The 17,375-nt window shown below is 36.2% G+C and overlaps 1 protein-coding gene across 2 annotated transcripts in view; it reads right to left on the minus strand.

Annotated features, from left to right (window-relative positions):
• The window catches only part of NARS2 (asparaginyl-tRNA synthetase 2, mitochondrial), a 135,013-nt gene that overhangs the window by 23,814 nt on the left and 93,824 nt on the right, over nucleotides 1-17,375 (minus strand). For both annotated transcript variants that reach the window (XM_037523043.2, XM_054699565.1), the window contains exons 8-11: nucleotides 12,698-12,796; nucleotides 12,550-12,587; nucleotides 4,749-4,815; nucleotides 2,873-3,010 (exon numbers count right to left, since the gene is read on the minus strand). In XM_037523043.2, coding sequence (XP_037378940.1) covers nucleotides 2,873-3,010; nucleotides 4,749-4,815; nucleotides 12,550-12,587; nucleotides 12,698-12,796 — 342 coding nt within the window. The remainder of the gene's footprint in view (nucleotides 1-2,872; nucleotides 3,011-4,748; nucleotides 4,816-12,549; nucleotides 12,588-12,697; nucleotides 12,797-17,375) is intronic.

Below are 17,375 nucleotides of genomic sequence, written 5' to 3' on the forward strand. Positions count from 1 at the left end.
GGATCAAAGTCCATTCATTTACCACCAATAAAATTAAGCGTGGAAGCAGGCATCTTATACAAGTAGATTGAAAGTAATTCTAGGTTGCTAATGAATCAACATTACAATCTATTTCTAATGTGTATAGTTTAAGTAAATTATATTTTAATAATTTAGGTCTGAGAAGCTATAGGCTATGGTACTGCATAAATTATGGAAGTACACTAAAGCCCCATTATAATGTTGTCAGTTTCAAGCTGTGAGATCACATTAGTAGAGGGACTTGCCACAGTGAAGGTTTCCTAGTACTTCTAAAGGTAAGAGATATATGTGAGTGCACTTTATGCCTTTTAAGGAACCTTATGTAAATAGCATGTTATGATATGATAATACACATACACAGATACTGTAACATATGTGCTTCGTCACAATAAAGATCTTAACAAAATCTAGAAAGGAGGGCTTCACACTTATTGGCTACCTACCACTTAAATATTTTGTTAAATATTTTTCATACATTATCTAATTCAATCTTTATAATTTTGGACACTATCATCTCATTTTTAGCAAATGGGAAATTAAGACTCAAAGAAATTAGGTGGTTTATCTAAGAACACATTGTTTATTATACAAAAATATGAGAGTGCTTGTTTGAAAGCCACTGGACTCTTCTTTGGATCATGGTATTCCACGGCATGTTGGAGGGTCAATATCGAATTATTTAAGGTTGGACAATCTATGCTCTGATTGCTCCTCATCATCTGTTGCTAACCTTTGAGCTAATTGATTTCTCATAATCAGTTACACCAGAGGGTTTATAGGGAAGAGGATGAGAATGATAAAGTGATAATCATAAATCAATGTGTTAATGGAATGCTACTCAGTGATTGAAAAAAAAAAAAGATAAACTCTTGCCTTTAGTGACAACAGGGATGGAACTAGGGGGGTAACTAGGCAAAACAGGTCAGAAGAAGAAACACAGATATGGCACAGTTACACTGACCTGTGGAATACAAAGAAATGAAACAAAGGGTCAATCAAAACAAATCCAATAACAAGCCTAGAAATATGTCTGTTGAATTAAAGGGTGCAGAGCGAAGCTTGGATAGAGCCCGAGGGACTGTGGTGGAGCACTATGGGTGCTTGATGGCAGGTGTGATGTGGTGCCATGCCTCTGAAGGGGTGATCCTATACCTCTGAATCACATACACCTATGTTACCTCAAGAAAAAAAAAAGAATCTTGTTAAATTCCAAGATTAAGTGTATCTAATATAAAATAAAACAATACAGTGGAGGAAAAAAAGTTACAATAATTTAGCTAAAAAAATCAACTTATTGCTCATGTTTTTTTTTTTTTTTTAATAGAGGCATGGTTTTTATTTATTTATTTATTTGTTTGTTTGTTTTGTTTTTATACATGCACTGGGTACAGTCAGAAGCGCGGGAGGGTGAGAGAATTCACCAGAGCCAGAGCAGGGAGCAGAGCAGGCAGAAGGATTGAAGTACACTGCTGAGGGGAGCAGCGGGCAGCAGGAGAGGTCTGCGTGCCATGTGGGACCCTCCTCCAGTGGCCGGGGAGCAGCCGGGGATCAAACCGGCGCCGCAGAGGCCGCGGGCAGCTTCGCAACCCAGCGCTCAACCGCTGCGCCACGGGGGAGGCCCTGCTCATTGGTTTTTAATAATACTGCGTGGAAGGTAGGATAAGAACCTAAATAGCTGCAATGTAATTTTATATTATTTGCGATTTTGAGGCAGTAGAGCTAGAGATAGACTGGAAAATGACACAGACATCAGAGGCAGAGGGGATGAGGTTTGAATACCAGCACTGTCACTATCTATGTAGCCTTAGGAAATGCCATCAATCCCTTTGTACCCAGTTTTTTTATCTGTAAAATGGGAGAAATAGTAGGTTTCTTGAAAAGGTTGTTTTGGGATTTAGAGATGAGATGTTCATGCTTTGACTCATAGGAGTCTACCAGATGTTGGCTTGTATTGTTTTAGTGATACCATTAAGAGAAAACAGGAAATATGTTCAAAGAGATAACCTTATATATCTAAGATGAGGACATTTTTATTTACTAGAGGTTTCTGATAAACATTTTTCTACTAGTATTTACCTAGAGACAAGTGAAAAGGACCAGTAGCAAAGCTTAGCTTCTGGAAATATTTTGAAATAAACATACTTGTCTCATAGACTTTTATAATTAATGATATTAAGTGTATAACTATGCAATTAATATTTAAAGAGTCAAATATACTCTTACCATTTGTTATTGATAATTTTTTAAAGTAGAGAAGACAAAAAAAAAAGTAACCAGAAGAATGAAAAATCAACTAAGGGGTAAAAACAACAGAATCAGAAAGGCTAAAGAGAGCAGAGATAAGACAGGGAGACAGAGGATAGCTGACAGCAGACCTCTTCCCTCACAGCCCGCCCCTCACTATTTCTATCTGATAGCCAGAACAAAGTACTCTAAGCCTCCTACTCTGTCATGCTACTTCTTTCTCTGACCGGTCATGCCACTATCATCTCTTGCCCAGCATACTTTCTCCATCCAGATCCCAGAGTCTCCTAGCCAGTATTTAATTGGATAGACTGGTATTAATAAACAGTGCTCTAGGCTACTTCCTCTCAGTTTTTTTTTTTTTTTAAAGCAAAACAAAAGACATCTCCATTTGCATCTGCTAACTAAGGAGAACACCTTGTGATAGAAATGAGGGAGTATATTTATATAACACTGAGATCTTCTTAGTGAGTGATTTTTAAGAGGTGCTTTGAGAAATGTTTATCGTGTTAAGAAGTAAAAGGGTGACAGATATAACTTAAGAAAATATGCCAAAGAGTAAACCAAGAGAAAAACCCAGGCTTTAAGATTTAATTTCTTTTCTTACTGTGTGCAGAGGGCCATCTTCATTATCCCTCATGTAGAAAGGCTTGAGTGTTAATGGATAATTAACAACAAAGACTGGTATGTTGCCACAGTGCTTCACCAGATACTTTTCATGTTCAGTGTGTAGATCCACACCCCACTGTAATGAGAAAAAAGAAATTAGCAAAGGAGAAGACAGAGCTGAAACATACAATGCAGCATCTGAAAAAGAAACTGTATCAGTTTTAAGGTCTTCCTCTCCCTGAGATTCAATGTTGTGTGGAACTGTCTGCTGAGATTACACAAATGACTAAACTAGGCAGAAATGTGTTAACAAGACCATCCAAAGGCTTGGAAAGATAGAGCCTGAAATAGCAGATAAACACTATGCTTTCTGTCCCCATCTCAGGAGCAGCTTCTAGCAGATGAATAGCCATCTGCAGGAAAACAAAGTGCACATTCCACAGTATAAAAACTGACTTCAGAATCATAGTTTTATTAATATTGCCTACAGCTTCTTCCACAGTTACTGTTCCTAAATCTCAGGAAATTAAATGATGAAAGATAATATCCCTAATATTAAATCTTTGGCTAAATGCTTTTCTCAGTGAATTATATTTTAATAAAAGAGTCAACTCACATATCAGATGCTCTTTGATGAATATTTAATAACACTATCGATTCATCTGTTTATTCAGCAAATACTAATGTGCCTATTAGATTGCAGGTATCATGAAATGTATCTGGCAATGAATATAGTGGTAAGAAATAAAATTCTGGGTTTCATGACGCTTCTAGGATAAGAGACAAACATTAAAAAACCAATTACATGAAGAAATTGATTGATTATACACAGAATTATTGGATATTATTATAACTTATAAGGGCATCTGACTAGAGATGGGACTAGTATAAAGAATAATTTGAAGACAAAGGTATTAAACTGCTAATAGTATCTTATTAATCCCATGACATATCCTACTTATAGGAATGAAGCACAGGCATAGAAAAGAGACTGGCCTCTATCTAACATTTTGCATTCCCACCATTAAATCATGTCACCTCTCTACCTATATCTTTGCCAATGAAATAAAGGATTTCTTTTTTTAAAATATCAGTGTTTTTCAGATCTATGGTATGATTTCAAAAGTCATTCTTACAATTTGTCTGATCCTTTGTTTGGTCCCAAAGTGGATAACAAACAAGAAGGCTCTCTAGAGTTCAACAGAAAAACAAACCTGTTTAATGTGTTGCCCAAATTTATTTGATCACAAAATCTCTTCTGTCTGCCACGTTTTAACATCATTCAGTATATACTTTGGAAAAAACATACCTAACTGATTTTTCTTTTTTTTAAGAAGATTTATTTATTTATGCATACAAAAACAGAGGTACAGGCCAGAGGTGTGGGGGGTGAGAGGATTCACCAGAGACAGAGTGGAAAACGAACAGGCAGACTGACTGAAGTACATTGCTGAGGGGAGCAGCGAGTGAGTCGAGAGGTCTGCTGCACCATGTGGGTAGCTCCCTGACTGGGGATCAAACTCGCACTGCAGTGGCTGCAGATTGTTTCATAGGTTGTGTCTTAACGCCTTGCACCACCAGGGAGGCCCCATACCTAATTGATTTCTATGATGACCACTGACCATTCTTTTTTAGGTTTTTTATTTTTCTAATGTGGGAAATGTCTTCATAATCTTTTAGTCACCACTATTCCAGTGATAGGATTCTACTTTAAAATTACTGCTCATTCTAAATATTTCAACAGGGTTGAGCAAACAACAACCAAAAGCTAATGCATATGAAGAAATATGCACATTGCTAATAAAATAAATCTAATTATTTTAAATGATTCGTAATGAAATAAATAAGGACAAGTGGGAAACATATTGCATTACCTCTGGGGTGAAAGTGAAGTTCTGGGATGCCTGCTTTAAGATCTCCACTGCTTCAGTATAAGAAATGCTGGGATAAAAGCAGAGAAGGGTTAGTTCACCAGGCTGCTGTTAACTAGTACATCTACAAAGGCAATGTCCAAATACTCTTTGCAGTCATAAATGAGTATTAAATGGTTACTAAGTAATTAAGATGCTTACATGTAAGTGGTTATTGAATAATTAGGAATTAAGGTTGAGTTAATCCTAGGAAAGTGATCTGCAAGCAGAGAAGTGGCCACTTGATAACTCCATTCTGATCTACTTGCAAAGCATACAGAGGAGCCAGTCACTTTGGCAAATAGAGATTTTCTCTCAATTCATGCTATACCAATGTCCTAAAAAAAGGTATGAAATATTGAGACCAAAAGAGCAAAAGTCTTTCCTTGAAGTCACCATTCATTTATTCAACATACTGAGCAACTGCTGTGTGCTAGGTATTAGTATAGGTTTGGGAGGTACAGTAAATAAAAACAAAGTCCCTACCTTATAGAGCTGATGTGTTTGTGTGTGTGTGGGGGGGGGTGGGAAGATAGGGTAGGGAGTGGGGAGTAGGGAGAAAGATAAACAAACAGAAATAATATAATGGCAGGGCACTATTGGGGCAATTAAAAAAATGAGGTAAGAAGTCAGAGGGTTAGGTAAGATGGTCAAGAAAGCCTCACTGAGTTGACAATATTTAAGCAGAAAACTGCATGAAGTCAGGAGTTGAGCCACATAAATATCTGAGAGGGAAGTATTCCAGGTCATATTAAAGGCTTATATATATTCTAAGCATTTTAAGACTTTAGGAAAAATATTACTGGTTACCTTAGTAAGAGGCTTTAGGCAAGCCTAAATCTAGTTAAATTTTTTAAAAATTTTATATATATTTTACATTGTTCCTGTACAATGTATGCTTTCTCCTCTCAGGTGTAGCCCCCGTGGAATTCCCACCACCAGTTCACCAGTGTCCCATCATCATAGTCCACATGTGCTCTTCCCACCCGTTTTGATCCTTCACCTTCACCTTCCTCCTCCCCTGCAGAATGTCTCTGATTTATAGTTGCCTGTTGATTTTGATTTTTAATTTATTATGATTATTTTTCCCCCGATCCCTTATTTGTTTCCTCTACATTCCTCCTATAAGTGAAACCATCAGATATTTTTCTTTTTTTTTCTGGCATATTTCACTGAGTATGATCCTTTCCAGCTCCATCCATATTGCTGTGAATGGCACGAGTTTGTCTTTTTTGATTGCTGAGTAATGTTCCATTGTGTGTGTATATATATCTACATATATATACACATACATATGTATACATATATATCTATATATATCTATATCTATATCTATATAGATATAGATATATATATATATATATCTACACTCACACACATATATCTTCTTGATCCAGTCATCTATTTTGGGACATTTGTGTTGTTTCCATAGCTTTTTACCTATTGTAAAAAGTGCTGCAATAAACATAGGGGTGCAAGTGTCCTCCTGAATTAATGTTTTTGTGTCCTTTGGATAGATTCCTAGGAGTGGAATTACTGGATTGTGTTGAAGCTCCATTTTTAGTAGTTTGAGGAACCTCCACACAGCTTTCCATAGTGGTTGGACCAGTTTGCATTCCCACCAGCTGTGTAGGAGAGTTCCTTTTTCTCTACATCCTTACCAAGATTTGTTGTTGCTAATTTTTTTAATATGTGCCATTTTCACTGGTGTAAGGTGGTATCTCATTGTGGTTTTGATTTACATTTCTCTAGGGTTTATTTTAATTTAACTGAATAGGTAATAATGTGCACACAGGTTTTAAAAAGTTATATACATGTCCCTTCCATCCCTGTCCCATAGCTACCTGTTTCTTCTCGCACATAATCACTCTTACTGGTTTCTTGTATTTCCTTCCAGAATTTTATACATTTGTAAGTTCTTATTAATATACAGTATGTGCCTTTTTCATTTATTTTAGCAGATGGCACTCCTTGAATATTTTTTTACTCAAAATATACCTTGCAGATTTTTTAGTACCAGTATAAGAATTTCTTCATTTTTAAGCTATTACACAAAATCTATGATATGAATGTATCCTAAATAGTTTAACCAGTCATCTGCTGATGGATATTCCAGCTATTTCCAAACTTTGTTATAAATCATGACTACATATACCTACTTTATGCTTTTATAAACAGTTCTTACATACTAATTTTGTACATGGAAAAAATAGAATTATAGGATCAAAGGGTATTTGCATTTGCAATTTTTATGTATTCTGAAATTTATGTCTTCTGTTTCCAAAGAACTCTGTGTTCAAAAAATAACTTACTCAGCACAAACTTCTCTGAAGCAAAAGTGAATTGCATTTTTGCTAAAAGAGTTGTATCTTATAGTACAAATTAACTAGAAAGAGTTGCATCTTAATAGTACAAATAAAGGCCCCAAAGCTATGTTTTGAAAGATAAAAATTGCATTTAAATTTTAGTATTAAATAACAGAACATTTCTCAGGTAAGAATGGTAGTGAAATTGAAAGTAGCAATAATTTTATAACAAGCATTTTATAGAAGGGAATCTAAAGCCAGGAGATTAGTAACTCATCAAAAAATCACTCAGATAATCAAAGAGTAAAACCTGAGATACTGATTCCAGAGTAGTCTAAGTTTTTAATGGCTTAGATAATGCCTAAACCATTTGGAGTTTGACACGTTCAGTCACAACGGATAATGGGCTCTGGGTTCTTCCTGACTCTACCACTTACTAGCTACATAAATCACTTCACCTTAATGAAGTGATTTTATAAATTTTTATAATGTACTGTAAGACATTAAAAAAAGCAACTATTTGCCTTTGTAAAATACGAAGATTGGGTTACACTGTCTGAATTCTCTTCTGCCTAGGCATTCTATTGTTCTATTCTATCAATTACTTGATATGATCTACTCGTTATACCAAGCAATACTAGAGCAGTCAAATGAGAAGCACTGGGATTTTGATAAGTTACTGTTACATTATTAGGAAAAATGACTCTCAACTCTAAATATCTCTGGTTATTCTGGTTGTGGCCTTCTCCCCCTAACACTAATTTGAAGCAGAGTTTTTAAGTTCAAATTACAGTTCTGACACTGGATATACTTAGTGACTTTTGCTAATTCTTTCTGCTAATTTTTCCTGGCATATTGAACATATAGAAAATAATAATTCTTCTCTTTCCCAGAAATTATTTCCAAAGTGCAAACATAGAGAAGGCCATTGTACTACTGTATGGTACAGTATCAAATTACCTTTATATTTCAAAATTTTTACTGTTAAATGTAAAGAAAATTATTCTGAAGCTATTGGAGTAAAATTGCTAAGCTAAAGAAATTATTACTACATATATGATCAGAAAATAAAAACTACTTTATATTTTAAAAATCTTAACACTATAAAGGAAATGAAAAATAACAGAATTCTATTTTTGCTTGATAAATACTTAATTCAATTACTATTCAAAATATTTTCAAAAACATATCTTCATATGAAACAATTATAGTTAGTATTCAAGAATACACTGAAATCTATGTATTCAAAAGATTACAAGTCATATGGTATCTTTTGTACATGCATGTGTGTTTGTGCATGCATGTATTTTGGGGATTATCTCAATTCTAATAGATCACACTTGTATCTACTCTTAAGTCTTCTAGTGGCTGTTAAAATCTCTGGTTTCAAGGACTGGCAAACCACCTGCCATCTCCCATGTCCTCCACTTTTTAAGACTCTGCAGCGCCTTGTCACTTAGATACACCCCTGTTCAGTTTCCCCTTCATTTCTAGCTGGTGGAACTTCTCTTACTTTTTTTTTAATGAACTCAACAATGCAATGCATTTAAAAGGCTATTATATTTTAATTAGCATTTTTAGATGCTCTGGATGTAGCAGGAATGCTTTCAAGTTATCTAGTCTGGCATAAAACTTAAAGCATTATTTCCATTATTTCATCCAATATTTCCCTTTCTCCTGGCTCACCTCCTTAACATAATCCTTATCAGTTCTATCCATATTGCCACAAATGACATGAGCTTATCTTCTCTTGATGGCTGGATACTACTGTGTATATATACTAAGTCTTCTTGAGCCACTCATCTGATTTTGGGCATTTATTTTGTTTCCATATCTCGGCTATTGTAAATAGAGCTACAACCAACATAGGAGTGCAGGTTTCCTTTTGAATTAGTTAGGTACGTTTGGGTAGATACCTAGGAGTGGAATAGCTGGGTCATATGGCTGATCCATTTTTAGTGTCTTGAGGAACCTCCACACAGCTTTCCACAGAAGTTGAACCAGTCTGCATTCCCAACAGTATAAGAGGGTTCCTTTTTCTCCAAAGCCTCTCCAGCAGTAATTCTCACTCATGTGAGGTGGTATTTCACTGTGGTTTGATTTGCATTTTCCTGGTGAGAAGTGATGATGAACATTTTTCCATGTGCCTGTTGGTCAACTATATGTCCTCTCTGGAGAGGTGACTGTTGAGGGTCTTCTGCCCAGTTTTTGATTGGGTTGTTTTTCCTTTTGTTGAGTTTCATTAGTTCTTTTTAGATCTTTGATAACAGTCCTTTGTCAGATGTATGGTGTACAAACATTTTTTCCCATTCAATAGGGTGCCTCCTTGTTTTGATTACTGTCTCTTTTGCTGTATAGAGGTTTTTTAATTTGATATAGTCACAATTATTTATATTCTCTACTGATTTCCCTGCTTCTGTATTTTATAGATATAGATTCCGAAGTACATGAGTTTACTGATACATAGGTGTTATAAGGATAAGGAAAGTATGTTTATAAGGATAAGGAAAGAGTCAAAAGGATAGCTGGGGAGCTATAACTATTCTAGCATTAATTTTAGTGTCCTTTCAAATACTGAATGTAGTGGTTGAATGCATATGTTTTGAAATCAAATGAATGAACTTCAATCCCTTTTTATTTACTTGCTTAATCTCTATGACCTGATCCTTCATCTGTACCATGGGACTAATACTTAATTAGAATTGTGAAAATAAATGAACTGTTCATGAATGTAAAGCTTATCACTGTCTGCCACATAGTATATATTCAATAAATGGTGATTATCCACCACCACCCCCTTAGGTCTTATTCATTAGATAGGAGTTGGATAACTTAAGATCTCTCTGGTTTTCTGTCATCAGCAGATTCCCAGGGATGCCCAAATTACTTCTTTCCTTATCTACTTAATTATTACTTTTATCAATATGCTATGCCCAGAACTCTCCTATAAGTTCCTTATCTGTACACTCAAAGTGCCTGCCTGACACCTGTAACTGAATGTCTGAAAGTTATCCAGTCTTAACATGACCCCTGATGATGATGATCCTGATACCACTCCCCCTCTTCTGACAAAAATCTTGCTTACTTTCATGCTTTTCCCAACCTCAGTTAAGAGTTAAGATAAAAGTCTTTAAGTCGGGCCTCCCCGGTGGCGCAGCGGTTGAGCCCTGGGTTGCGAAGCTGCCCGCAGCCTCTGCAGTGCCTGTTCAATCCCCGGCTGCTACCCGGCCGCCGGAGGAGGGTCCCACATGGCACGCAGACCTCTCCTGCCGCCCGCTGCTCCCCTCAGCAGTGTCCTTCGGTCCTTCTGCCTGCTCTGCTCCCCGCTCTGGCTCTGGTGAATTCTCTCACCCTCCCGCGCTTCTGACTATACCTAGTGCTTGTATAAATAAATCTTAAAAAAAAAAAAAAAAAAAATCATTAAAAAATTAAAAAAAAAAAGTCTTTAAGTCACCTTTGACTCACTTTTTCTTCCTCAATCTTATTTGCTTTATCTTTAAAATATACCACATTAGGATACTCACTTCTCTCTACCTGTTGCCATCATCCTTTATGAGTAATTTTATGTGTCAGATGTTTGGCCAAACACTAGTATATTTCTGTGAAGGTATTTTTTGAATGAGATTAACATTTAAATCAGTGGACTCAGTAAAGCAGATTACTGAATAACATAGATGGGCCACATCCAGTTGGAAGCCTTAACAGAATAAAGAATGATTTTCCTGAGCAAAGATGGAATTGTTAGCAGAATGCCTTTGGATTTGAACTACAACTATTCTCTGAGTCTCTAGCTTACTGGACTACTCTATTAGATTTAGGGGAATTTGCCAAGCCTTCACAACTGCGTAAATTAATTCCTTAAATAAATCTTTCTCTCCATATACATATCATGTTGGACTTTTTTCTCTGGAAAACGCTGGGATTACATGGTCCACGCCACCATTTACACTCACTGAGATGACTGTAATCATCTCTTACCTGGTTTTCTACTCTCACTCTTGTCCTACTACAAGTTATCCTCAGCAAGTAGCCAGTGATCCCCTTAAACACAATCCAGAACTAGTCAGCCCTATGCACAGAAAACTTTAACAGCTTTCCCACCTCACCCAAGCAAAACCCTCAATGTTTTCACAGTGTTCAACAAGAATACACACGATTTTCCAACTCCTACTTACAAGTTTCTTTCTTTACCTTTTATTATCCTTTATCCTTTTCCCTATTCATTCCTGGTGAACATGCCAGGGATGCTCTCACATCAGGGCCTTGGAACTTGCTATTTCCCATGCCTGAATTATTCTTTTCCCACATATCCTTACTTTAGTTATCTTGCTTTCTTTAGGTTTTTACTCAAAAATTACCTCAGTGAGATCCTCCCTGCCACTGTCTAAAATTTTTACTTTCTCACTCTTCTTTTGTCTTCTGTTTTATTCTCACAGATGATATGTCTATGATTAATTGTGCCGGAAATATAAGCTCAAGGAAGATGGGGAATGTTATTTGCTCTGTTCACTGCTTTAAGATAGTTTCTAGATTGTAGAACAATACCTGGCACATAGCAAATATTCAATATACATCTAAGTGAAAGAAGATAAGCCTCAAAAACCTTTACTATACTTCATTGCCTTCTGATTGTCTGTCACAAGGCTCCTGACTCCCATTTTTCTGGGCCCATGTCTGCATCATACTATTCATTCAAGCTCAGCAACTCATCACTTTTAACTTGTAGCCCAAAGGTCTTGGCTGATACTGGAAATTCTTAGCTCAGAAAAGTTTGCCAAATTTGAATTGTTTGTACTATGTGAATTGTTTATACCATATATGAAGAGGTTGCTTACTGTTCTTTTTCCACATCAAGGATTTATTGATTTATAATAAATTGTGAAAAGGAATAGCTTTAATGATTAACATTGGTGCTGGAATGAATAATCAGTCCAATATCAAGTACTGGTTGAATAGGATTATAGTGGAAATAAAGCAATAAATTCTGTGTTATACTTAAATGACCTTTAGGTTTTTTTTTTTAAAGTAGTTAAAAACTGTTAGAATATATTATCAGACATTAGCAAGTGAAGGTAAAGGAAGAAAATACAAGAAAACAGAAACTAAGGAAAACTGAGGGGCAGACATAATGTGCTCATTTTAAAAGTTTGTTTTTTAATCAAGCTAAATTTTGATCGCTAAAGTTAGTATTACTTTGAATTATATTAATACAGCTAACAATAGCTATGTTCATTTTTCCTGGTATGATTTATTCATGAAACATTGATTATCAACTATGAACCAGATACAATAACTATACAAGTCATTAAAACGTGGACTTTCTTCAAGTCTGGGGAATGTGATAAACAGGTATAATGTGATATAAACAGGTATAATGTGATAAACAACAAATTTACAAAACAGTGTGAAAAATATGACAAAGCATGAAAATGTTCAGAAGAAGTATAATCCTTACTTACATTAAAAAGTTGTTTTTTAGAATATGTTCTAGTCTGTCCTTGGGAAGAAAAGAGAAAAAAGAAAATTTACTAAATGTAATTATAATTATCATATATAACTAACATATTTAGATTAGGTGTATTAGGCTTTATCCAGAAAACTAATTACCTTTTGGCCAGGAGCTATGAATTTGTGACAGAGTTCAATATCTTCAGGACAATTTGAGAGAACCGACATTGTGGCAGTCTTGAAGAGCCCCTCCATCACCTACGAGAAATGACACAGAATTGCCTGGCAAGTTACTTGATATGAAAAAACTGTTCAGGTCCCAGTTATGTTGCTCTCTGGGATTCAGCAATTATAAACCATCAGGTTTCTTATGCCCTAAATGTACTATAGCAAGTCAGTTCATTTTTGCAGACTGATTACAGGAGGCAGCAAAACTTCTTCTCAGAGTGAGTAAAAAAGAAAAAGAAAAAATCTTTGAACCTTTTGTTAACAGTTGTAATACGGTATTGAAATTGGATATCAAATGAAGAGGTCACACCAACCGATGCCTTTCTAAATTTCATCAGACTCAAGGAATCAGTACAATAACAGTACCTAGATTATGGGATTGGTGTGAAAATAAAATAAAATAATCCATGTATATAAGACTTAGCTTGGTACTTATATCACAGAAGCATACAACAAATCTTAGCGGTTGTGAAGAGTAAGACACTTTGATAAATGCTTCATTTAGTTATTGATAAATGAAAGTAAACTTTAAAATTAGAGAAGCTGTGACCTAAAATAAGAGAAGCTGTGGATACCAGTGGTATCCACAGAAGTCTCATTGGAAAAAACTTTTTTTTTTTTTTGGGACAAATTTATTCTTAGAAGAAGTAAGTGATTGAAGTAGAAAATATTTCTAAGACATTTTTAATCATGACTAGAATTTTTCGTTTGGATTTACTGTGATCATATTTGGCCTCCTGAAGATACACACATTCAATAGGCACAGACCGCCTCAGAGCCGGAGCTCTTCCTTTGTTCTCTGCATCACTGGGATATCTTATCAAGGCTGGAAATATGGGGCATAAATGTCTGCTGAAGTAATTTAACATGATCACATATAGGATAGTACTTAATTACTGACAACCATATTTATATTTATATATAAAAAATTTAACTGACATTTATTTTAAATAAATAAACTTCATATAGATAATATTCATATATAAATATGTTCATGTTTATATAATAAATTTATATATTATATAAAAGACATTTATATGTGTATTATATTATATAATAATAAATTTATTAAGTGAACAAACTTCATATTTATAAATATACTTTGTATAGTAGTAAGGAACACCTTGAAAGATGAGCAAAAGGAGACTAAAGACTTTTTTACCTTAAGGTTGTATCATCTTTAACCTAGCAGTAAAATACAGAGATCACTAAGCAACTGAATGATTAATGAAGGGTCATAGACTTCAATTGCTAAAAAAAAAAAAAAAACCAACCAATGCATATTGGGAGGAATAAAGAACAGGTAGACTGGACAGTGTGCCTTCACTGTAGAGGGAGACAATATACCTTTCTGTACGATGAAGACTTTGACCACTGTGGTTGTTAAATTGGTGTCTTTTGTGAGCAGTAAATTTTCATGTGAAGAGAAAATCATAGGCTTCTCTTACCTTGACCTACAGACTATATTCTATAAATATATTTGAAGAAAACAGAACCTTAACTAAAGTATTAGAATTACCCTCTGACATTTTAAAGTATATTAAATGATACCAAAAACAGTAATATTTAATTACTTATACCTTATCCCTTGCCACAATATTCTTATTTAATATTTAAGAGATTGCTCTTCATTAAGATAATAATTTCCACAAAATGTTATAAAAGGGAGGAAGTTAAGAAAAGCAGATTACTCTTGGGGGAAGGTACTTCCCCCGTTTTTAGGGGAAAAGTTCATGTTTCAATTAATTGAATCCTTCAACAGTGTATGCCCTGAGTACTCCTCAGTGGAGTATCAAATAAATAAAAATGTAAATAGCAAATCCACTGACACCAAAATTTGAATATTCTTCTTATCTGAGGTAAGGGCCTACTCATCTTCATGGAGGTTAACATTAAAACTCAAAAATTAGTCTTCCCTGTGTAGCTATGTAATGGATTGTCCAACTGGGATACTTTTTTTTTTTTTTAAAGATTTATTTATCTATTTTATACAAAAACTGGGGTATGGGCCAGATGCGCGGGAGGGTGAGAGGATTCACCAGAGACAGAGTGGGGAACAGAACAGCCAGAGTGACAGAAATACACTGCTGAGGGGAGCAGCAGGCACGACAGGAGAGGTCTGCCGCACCATGTGGGACCCTCGTCGGCTGGCAATATTGAACTGGGGCTGCAGAGGCTGCGGAAGCTTCACAGCATGGCGCTCAATTGCCTGCGCCACCAGGGGAGGCCCCCAACTGGGATACTTTCAAGAGTGAATAGTAAAATATTAATAAGCCACTTTACTTCTCTAGCTGGCCAAGATGGACTAAGCTGACAACTACCTGTCTTTCTAACCAAACCACAACTAAAAGATCTGTACGGAATACAAAGAGCCACTATCTAAGGACTCTTAAAAAGTAAACAATTGCAAGCAGACTGGAACTGGCATACTTACAAAATAACCTATAATGGAGCTATAGTTCAGTTCCTGTTTCTTCCTGTCTCTTGGCTTTGATGTAAGGTTCAAAGGTCAAACTGTGCAGCAGGCTCAGGAAGAAAAAATTCTGGGAGATATGTGTTACTAGCCACAGAACTGGGAAAAAGTCCCTGTGGACTGAATAGTGTTTGTAGGGAAATCCCGGGGTCATGTTTTTCGCCCTTCCTTTTTGGTCCTGCCCCAAAGGCAGCCCCAATGGTGAAGCAGAGCTGTCAGGGCAACAGAAAGAAGCCTAACCACCCAAAGCTCCAAGAAAATTTCATTCCTCCAACAAGAGGAGCTGTGAAAAGGGCCTTTCTGTCTGAAGAGTGTGTACCTGGGGAAGCCCCATTATTTTTTTTGTTTGCTCCTGCCACTTTGACCCAAAAATGGCCACAGTCACCTAGATGGAATGACAAATTAAGAGAAACCTGTCTTTCTGGTCCAAGGAACAGATTAACTCGCTTTAGAGAGCCAGTTTGGGAGAAGTTCCAAAGAGCAGGAGATGACCCCCTATTTCTGTGCATGAACAGACCTAAGAGAAGGACTGATCCCTAAATAGTCATGTGAGGACCAGGCCTAGAGAAGCAAGTGCAAACTTTAAGCAATACATTATAACATAAACCACTGTGCAATTTCCAAACTAATGGCTGAGTGGCATGTGCATCGACCAGTCCCAAACAGCATAGGAGAGGCTTTGAAAACTTAACTGACATAGAAGCCAACACCAACAGAAAGTGACAAAGAACTTACGTCGGAATCTAAACAGATTTAATGACTAGTTAAACATCAACAACACCAACACACACCATTTCCAGGGAATTTTAACAGGGCTCTATTACAATGTCATATAACATGACATTTTGTCCCAAATTACTGGACATAGAAAGAGCAAGGAAAATCTGATAATCCTCAAGAGACAAGACAACGAAGACATGCAATTGCCTGGATGACCCAGATGTTGAAAGTATCTGACAACGAAAGCAGGTATCATAACCATCCTCCACAAGGTAATGGCAAACATAAAGTTAGACCTTCTCAAAAGAGAAACATAAATTAGAAAAGAAGCTTAAAATTTTAGAATTGAAAAGTATAATAACTAAATAAAAACCACAGAATGGGCACATGAGCAGAATGGAGATAATAACAAATGGAACTAGTGGATTTAAAGACAGGTAAGTTGAAATGATTCATTTTGAATTACATAGAGAAAAAAGAGTGATAAATAATGAACAGAGCACCAGAGAGCTATGGTACAATATCAAAAAACCTAACCTGTGTTATGGAGTACCAGAAGCAGAAAAGACAAAGATTGGCACACAAGAAATGTGAAAGAAGTAATGGCTAAAAATTCCTTCAAATTGGCTAAAGATACATTAAAGAGTTTACTAAATCACAAATTGGATAAACCCAAGAAAATCATACCTAGACACATCATGATTCAATTGCCAATAAACAAAGATACAGAAAAAAATTCTTTTTTTAAAAAAAGATTTATTTATGCATACAAGAACCGGGATATAGGCCAGAGATGGGGGTGGGGGTGGGGTGAGAGGATTCACCAGAGACAGAGTGGGGAACAGAATAGGCTGATTGACTGAAATACACTGCTGAGGGGAGCAGCGGGCGAGTCAGGAGAGGTCTGCTGTGCCATGTGGGTAGCTCCCTGGCCGGGGATTGAACTGGTGCTGCAGTGGCTACGGACAGCTTCATAGTTTGAGTCTTAACCCCTTGCACCAGTAGGAAGGCCCCCACAGAAAATATTCTTAAATGGAGAAAAATGACCCATTACATATAGAGGAACAATTCAAAAGACAGTGAATTTATCCACAAACCCCATGAAGGTCCCCCCAAAAAATGGCAGAATATCTTCAATGTACTGAAAGAAAAGAACTATTAATCCCAAATTATATATCCAGTGGAAATAACTTTTAGGAATGATAATAAAATTTTTTAAAAATTCTCAGGGCCTCCCCGGTGGTGCAGCAGTTGAGCGCTGGGTTGCGAAGCTGCCAGCAGCCTCTACAGTGCCTGTTTGATCCCCGCCGCCAGGTGAGGGTCCCACATGGCGTGCAGACCTCTCCTGTTGCGCCCACTGCTCCCCTCAGCAGTGTACTTCGTCAGTCTGCCTGTTCTGTTCCCCACTCTGGCTCT

The sequence above is a fragment of the Talpa occidentalis genome, unplaced genomic scaffold (genome assembly GCF_014898055.3).
Source record: "Talpa occidentalis isolate TD23 unplaced genomic scaffold, MPIMG_talOcc4v2.1 talOcc4.3, whole genome shotgun sequence".
In the NCBI taxonomy this organism is placed as follows: domain Eukaryota; kingdom Metazoa; phylum Chordata; class Mammalia; order Eulipotyphla; family Talpidae; genus Talpa; species Talpa occidentalis.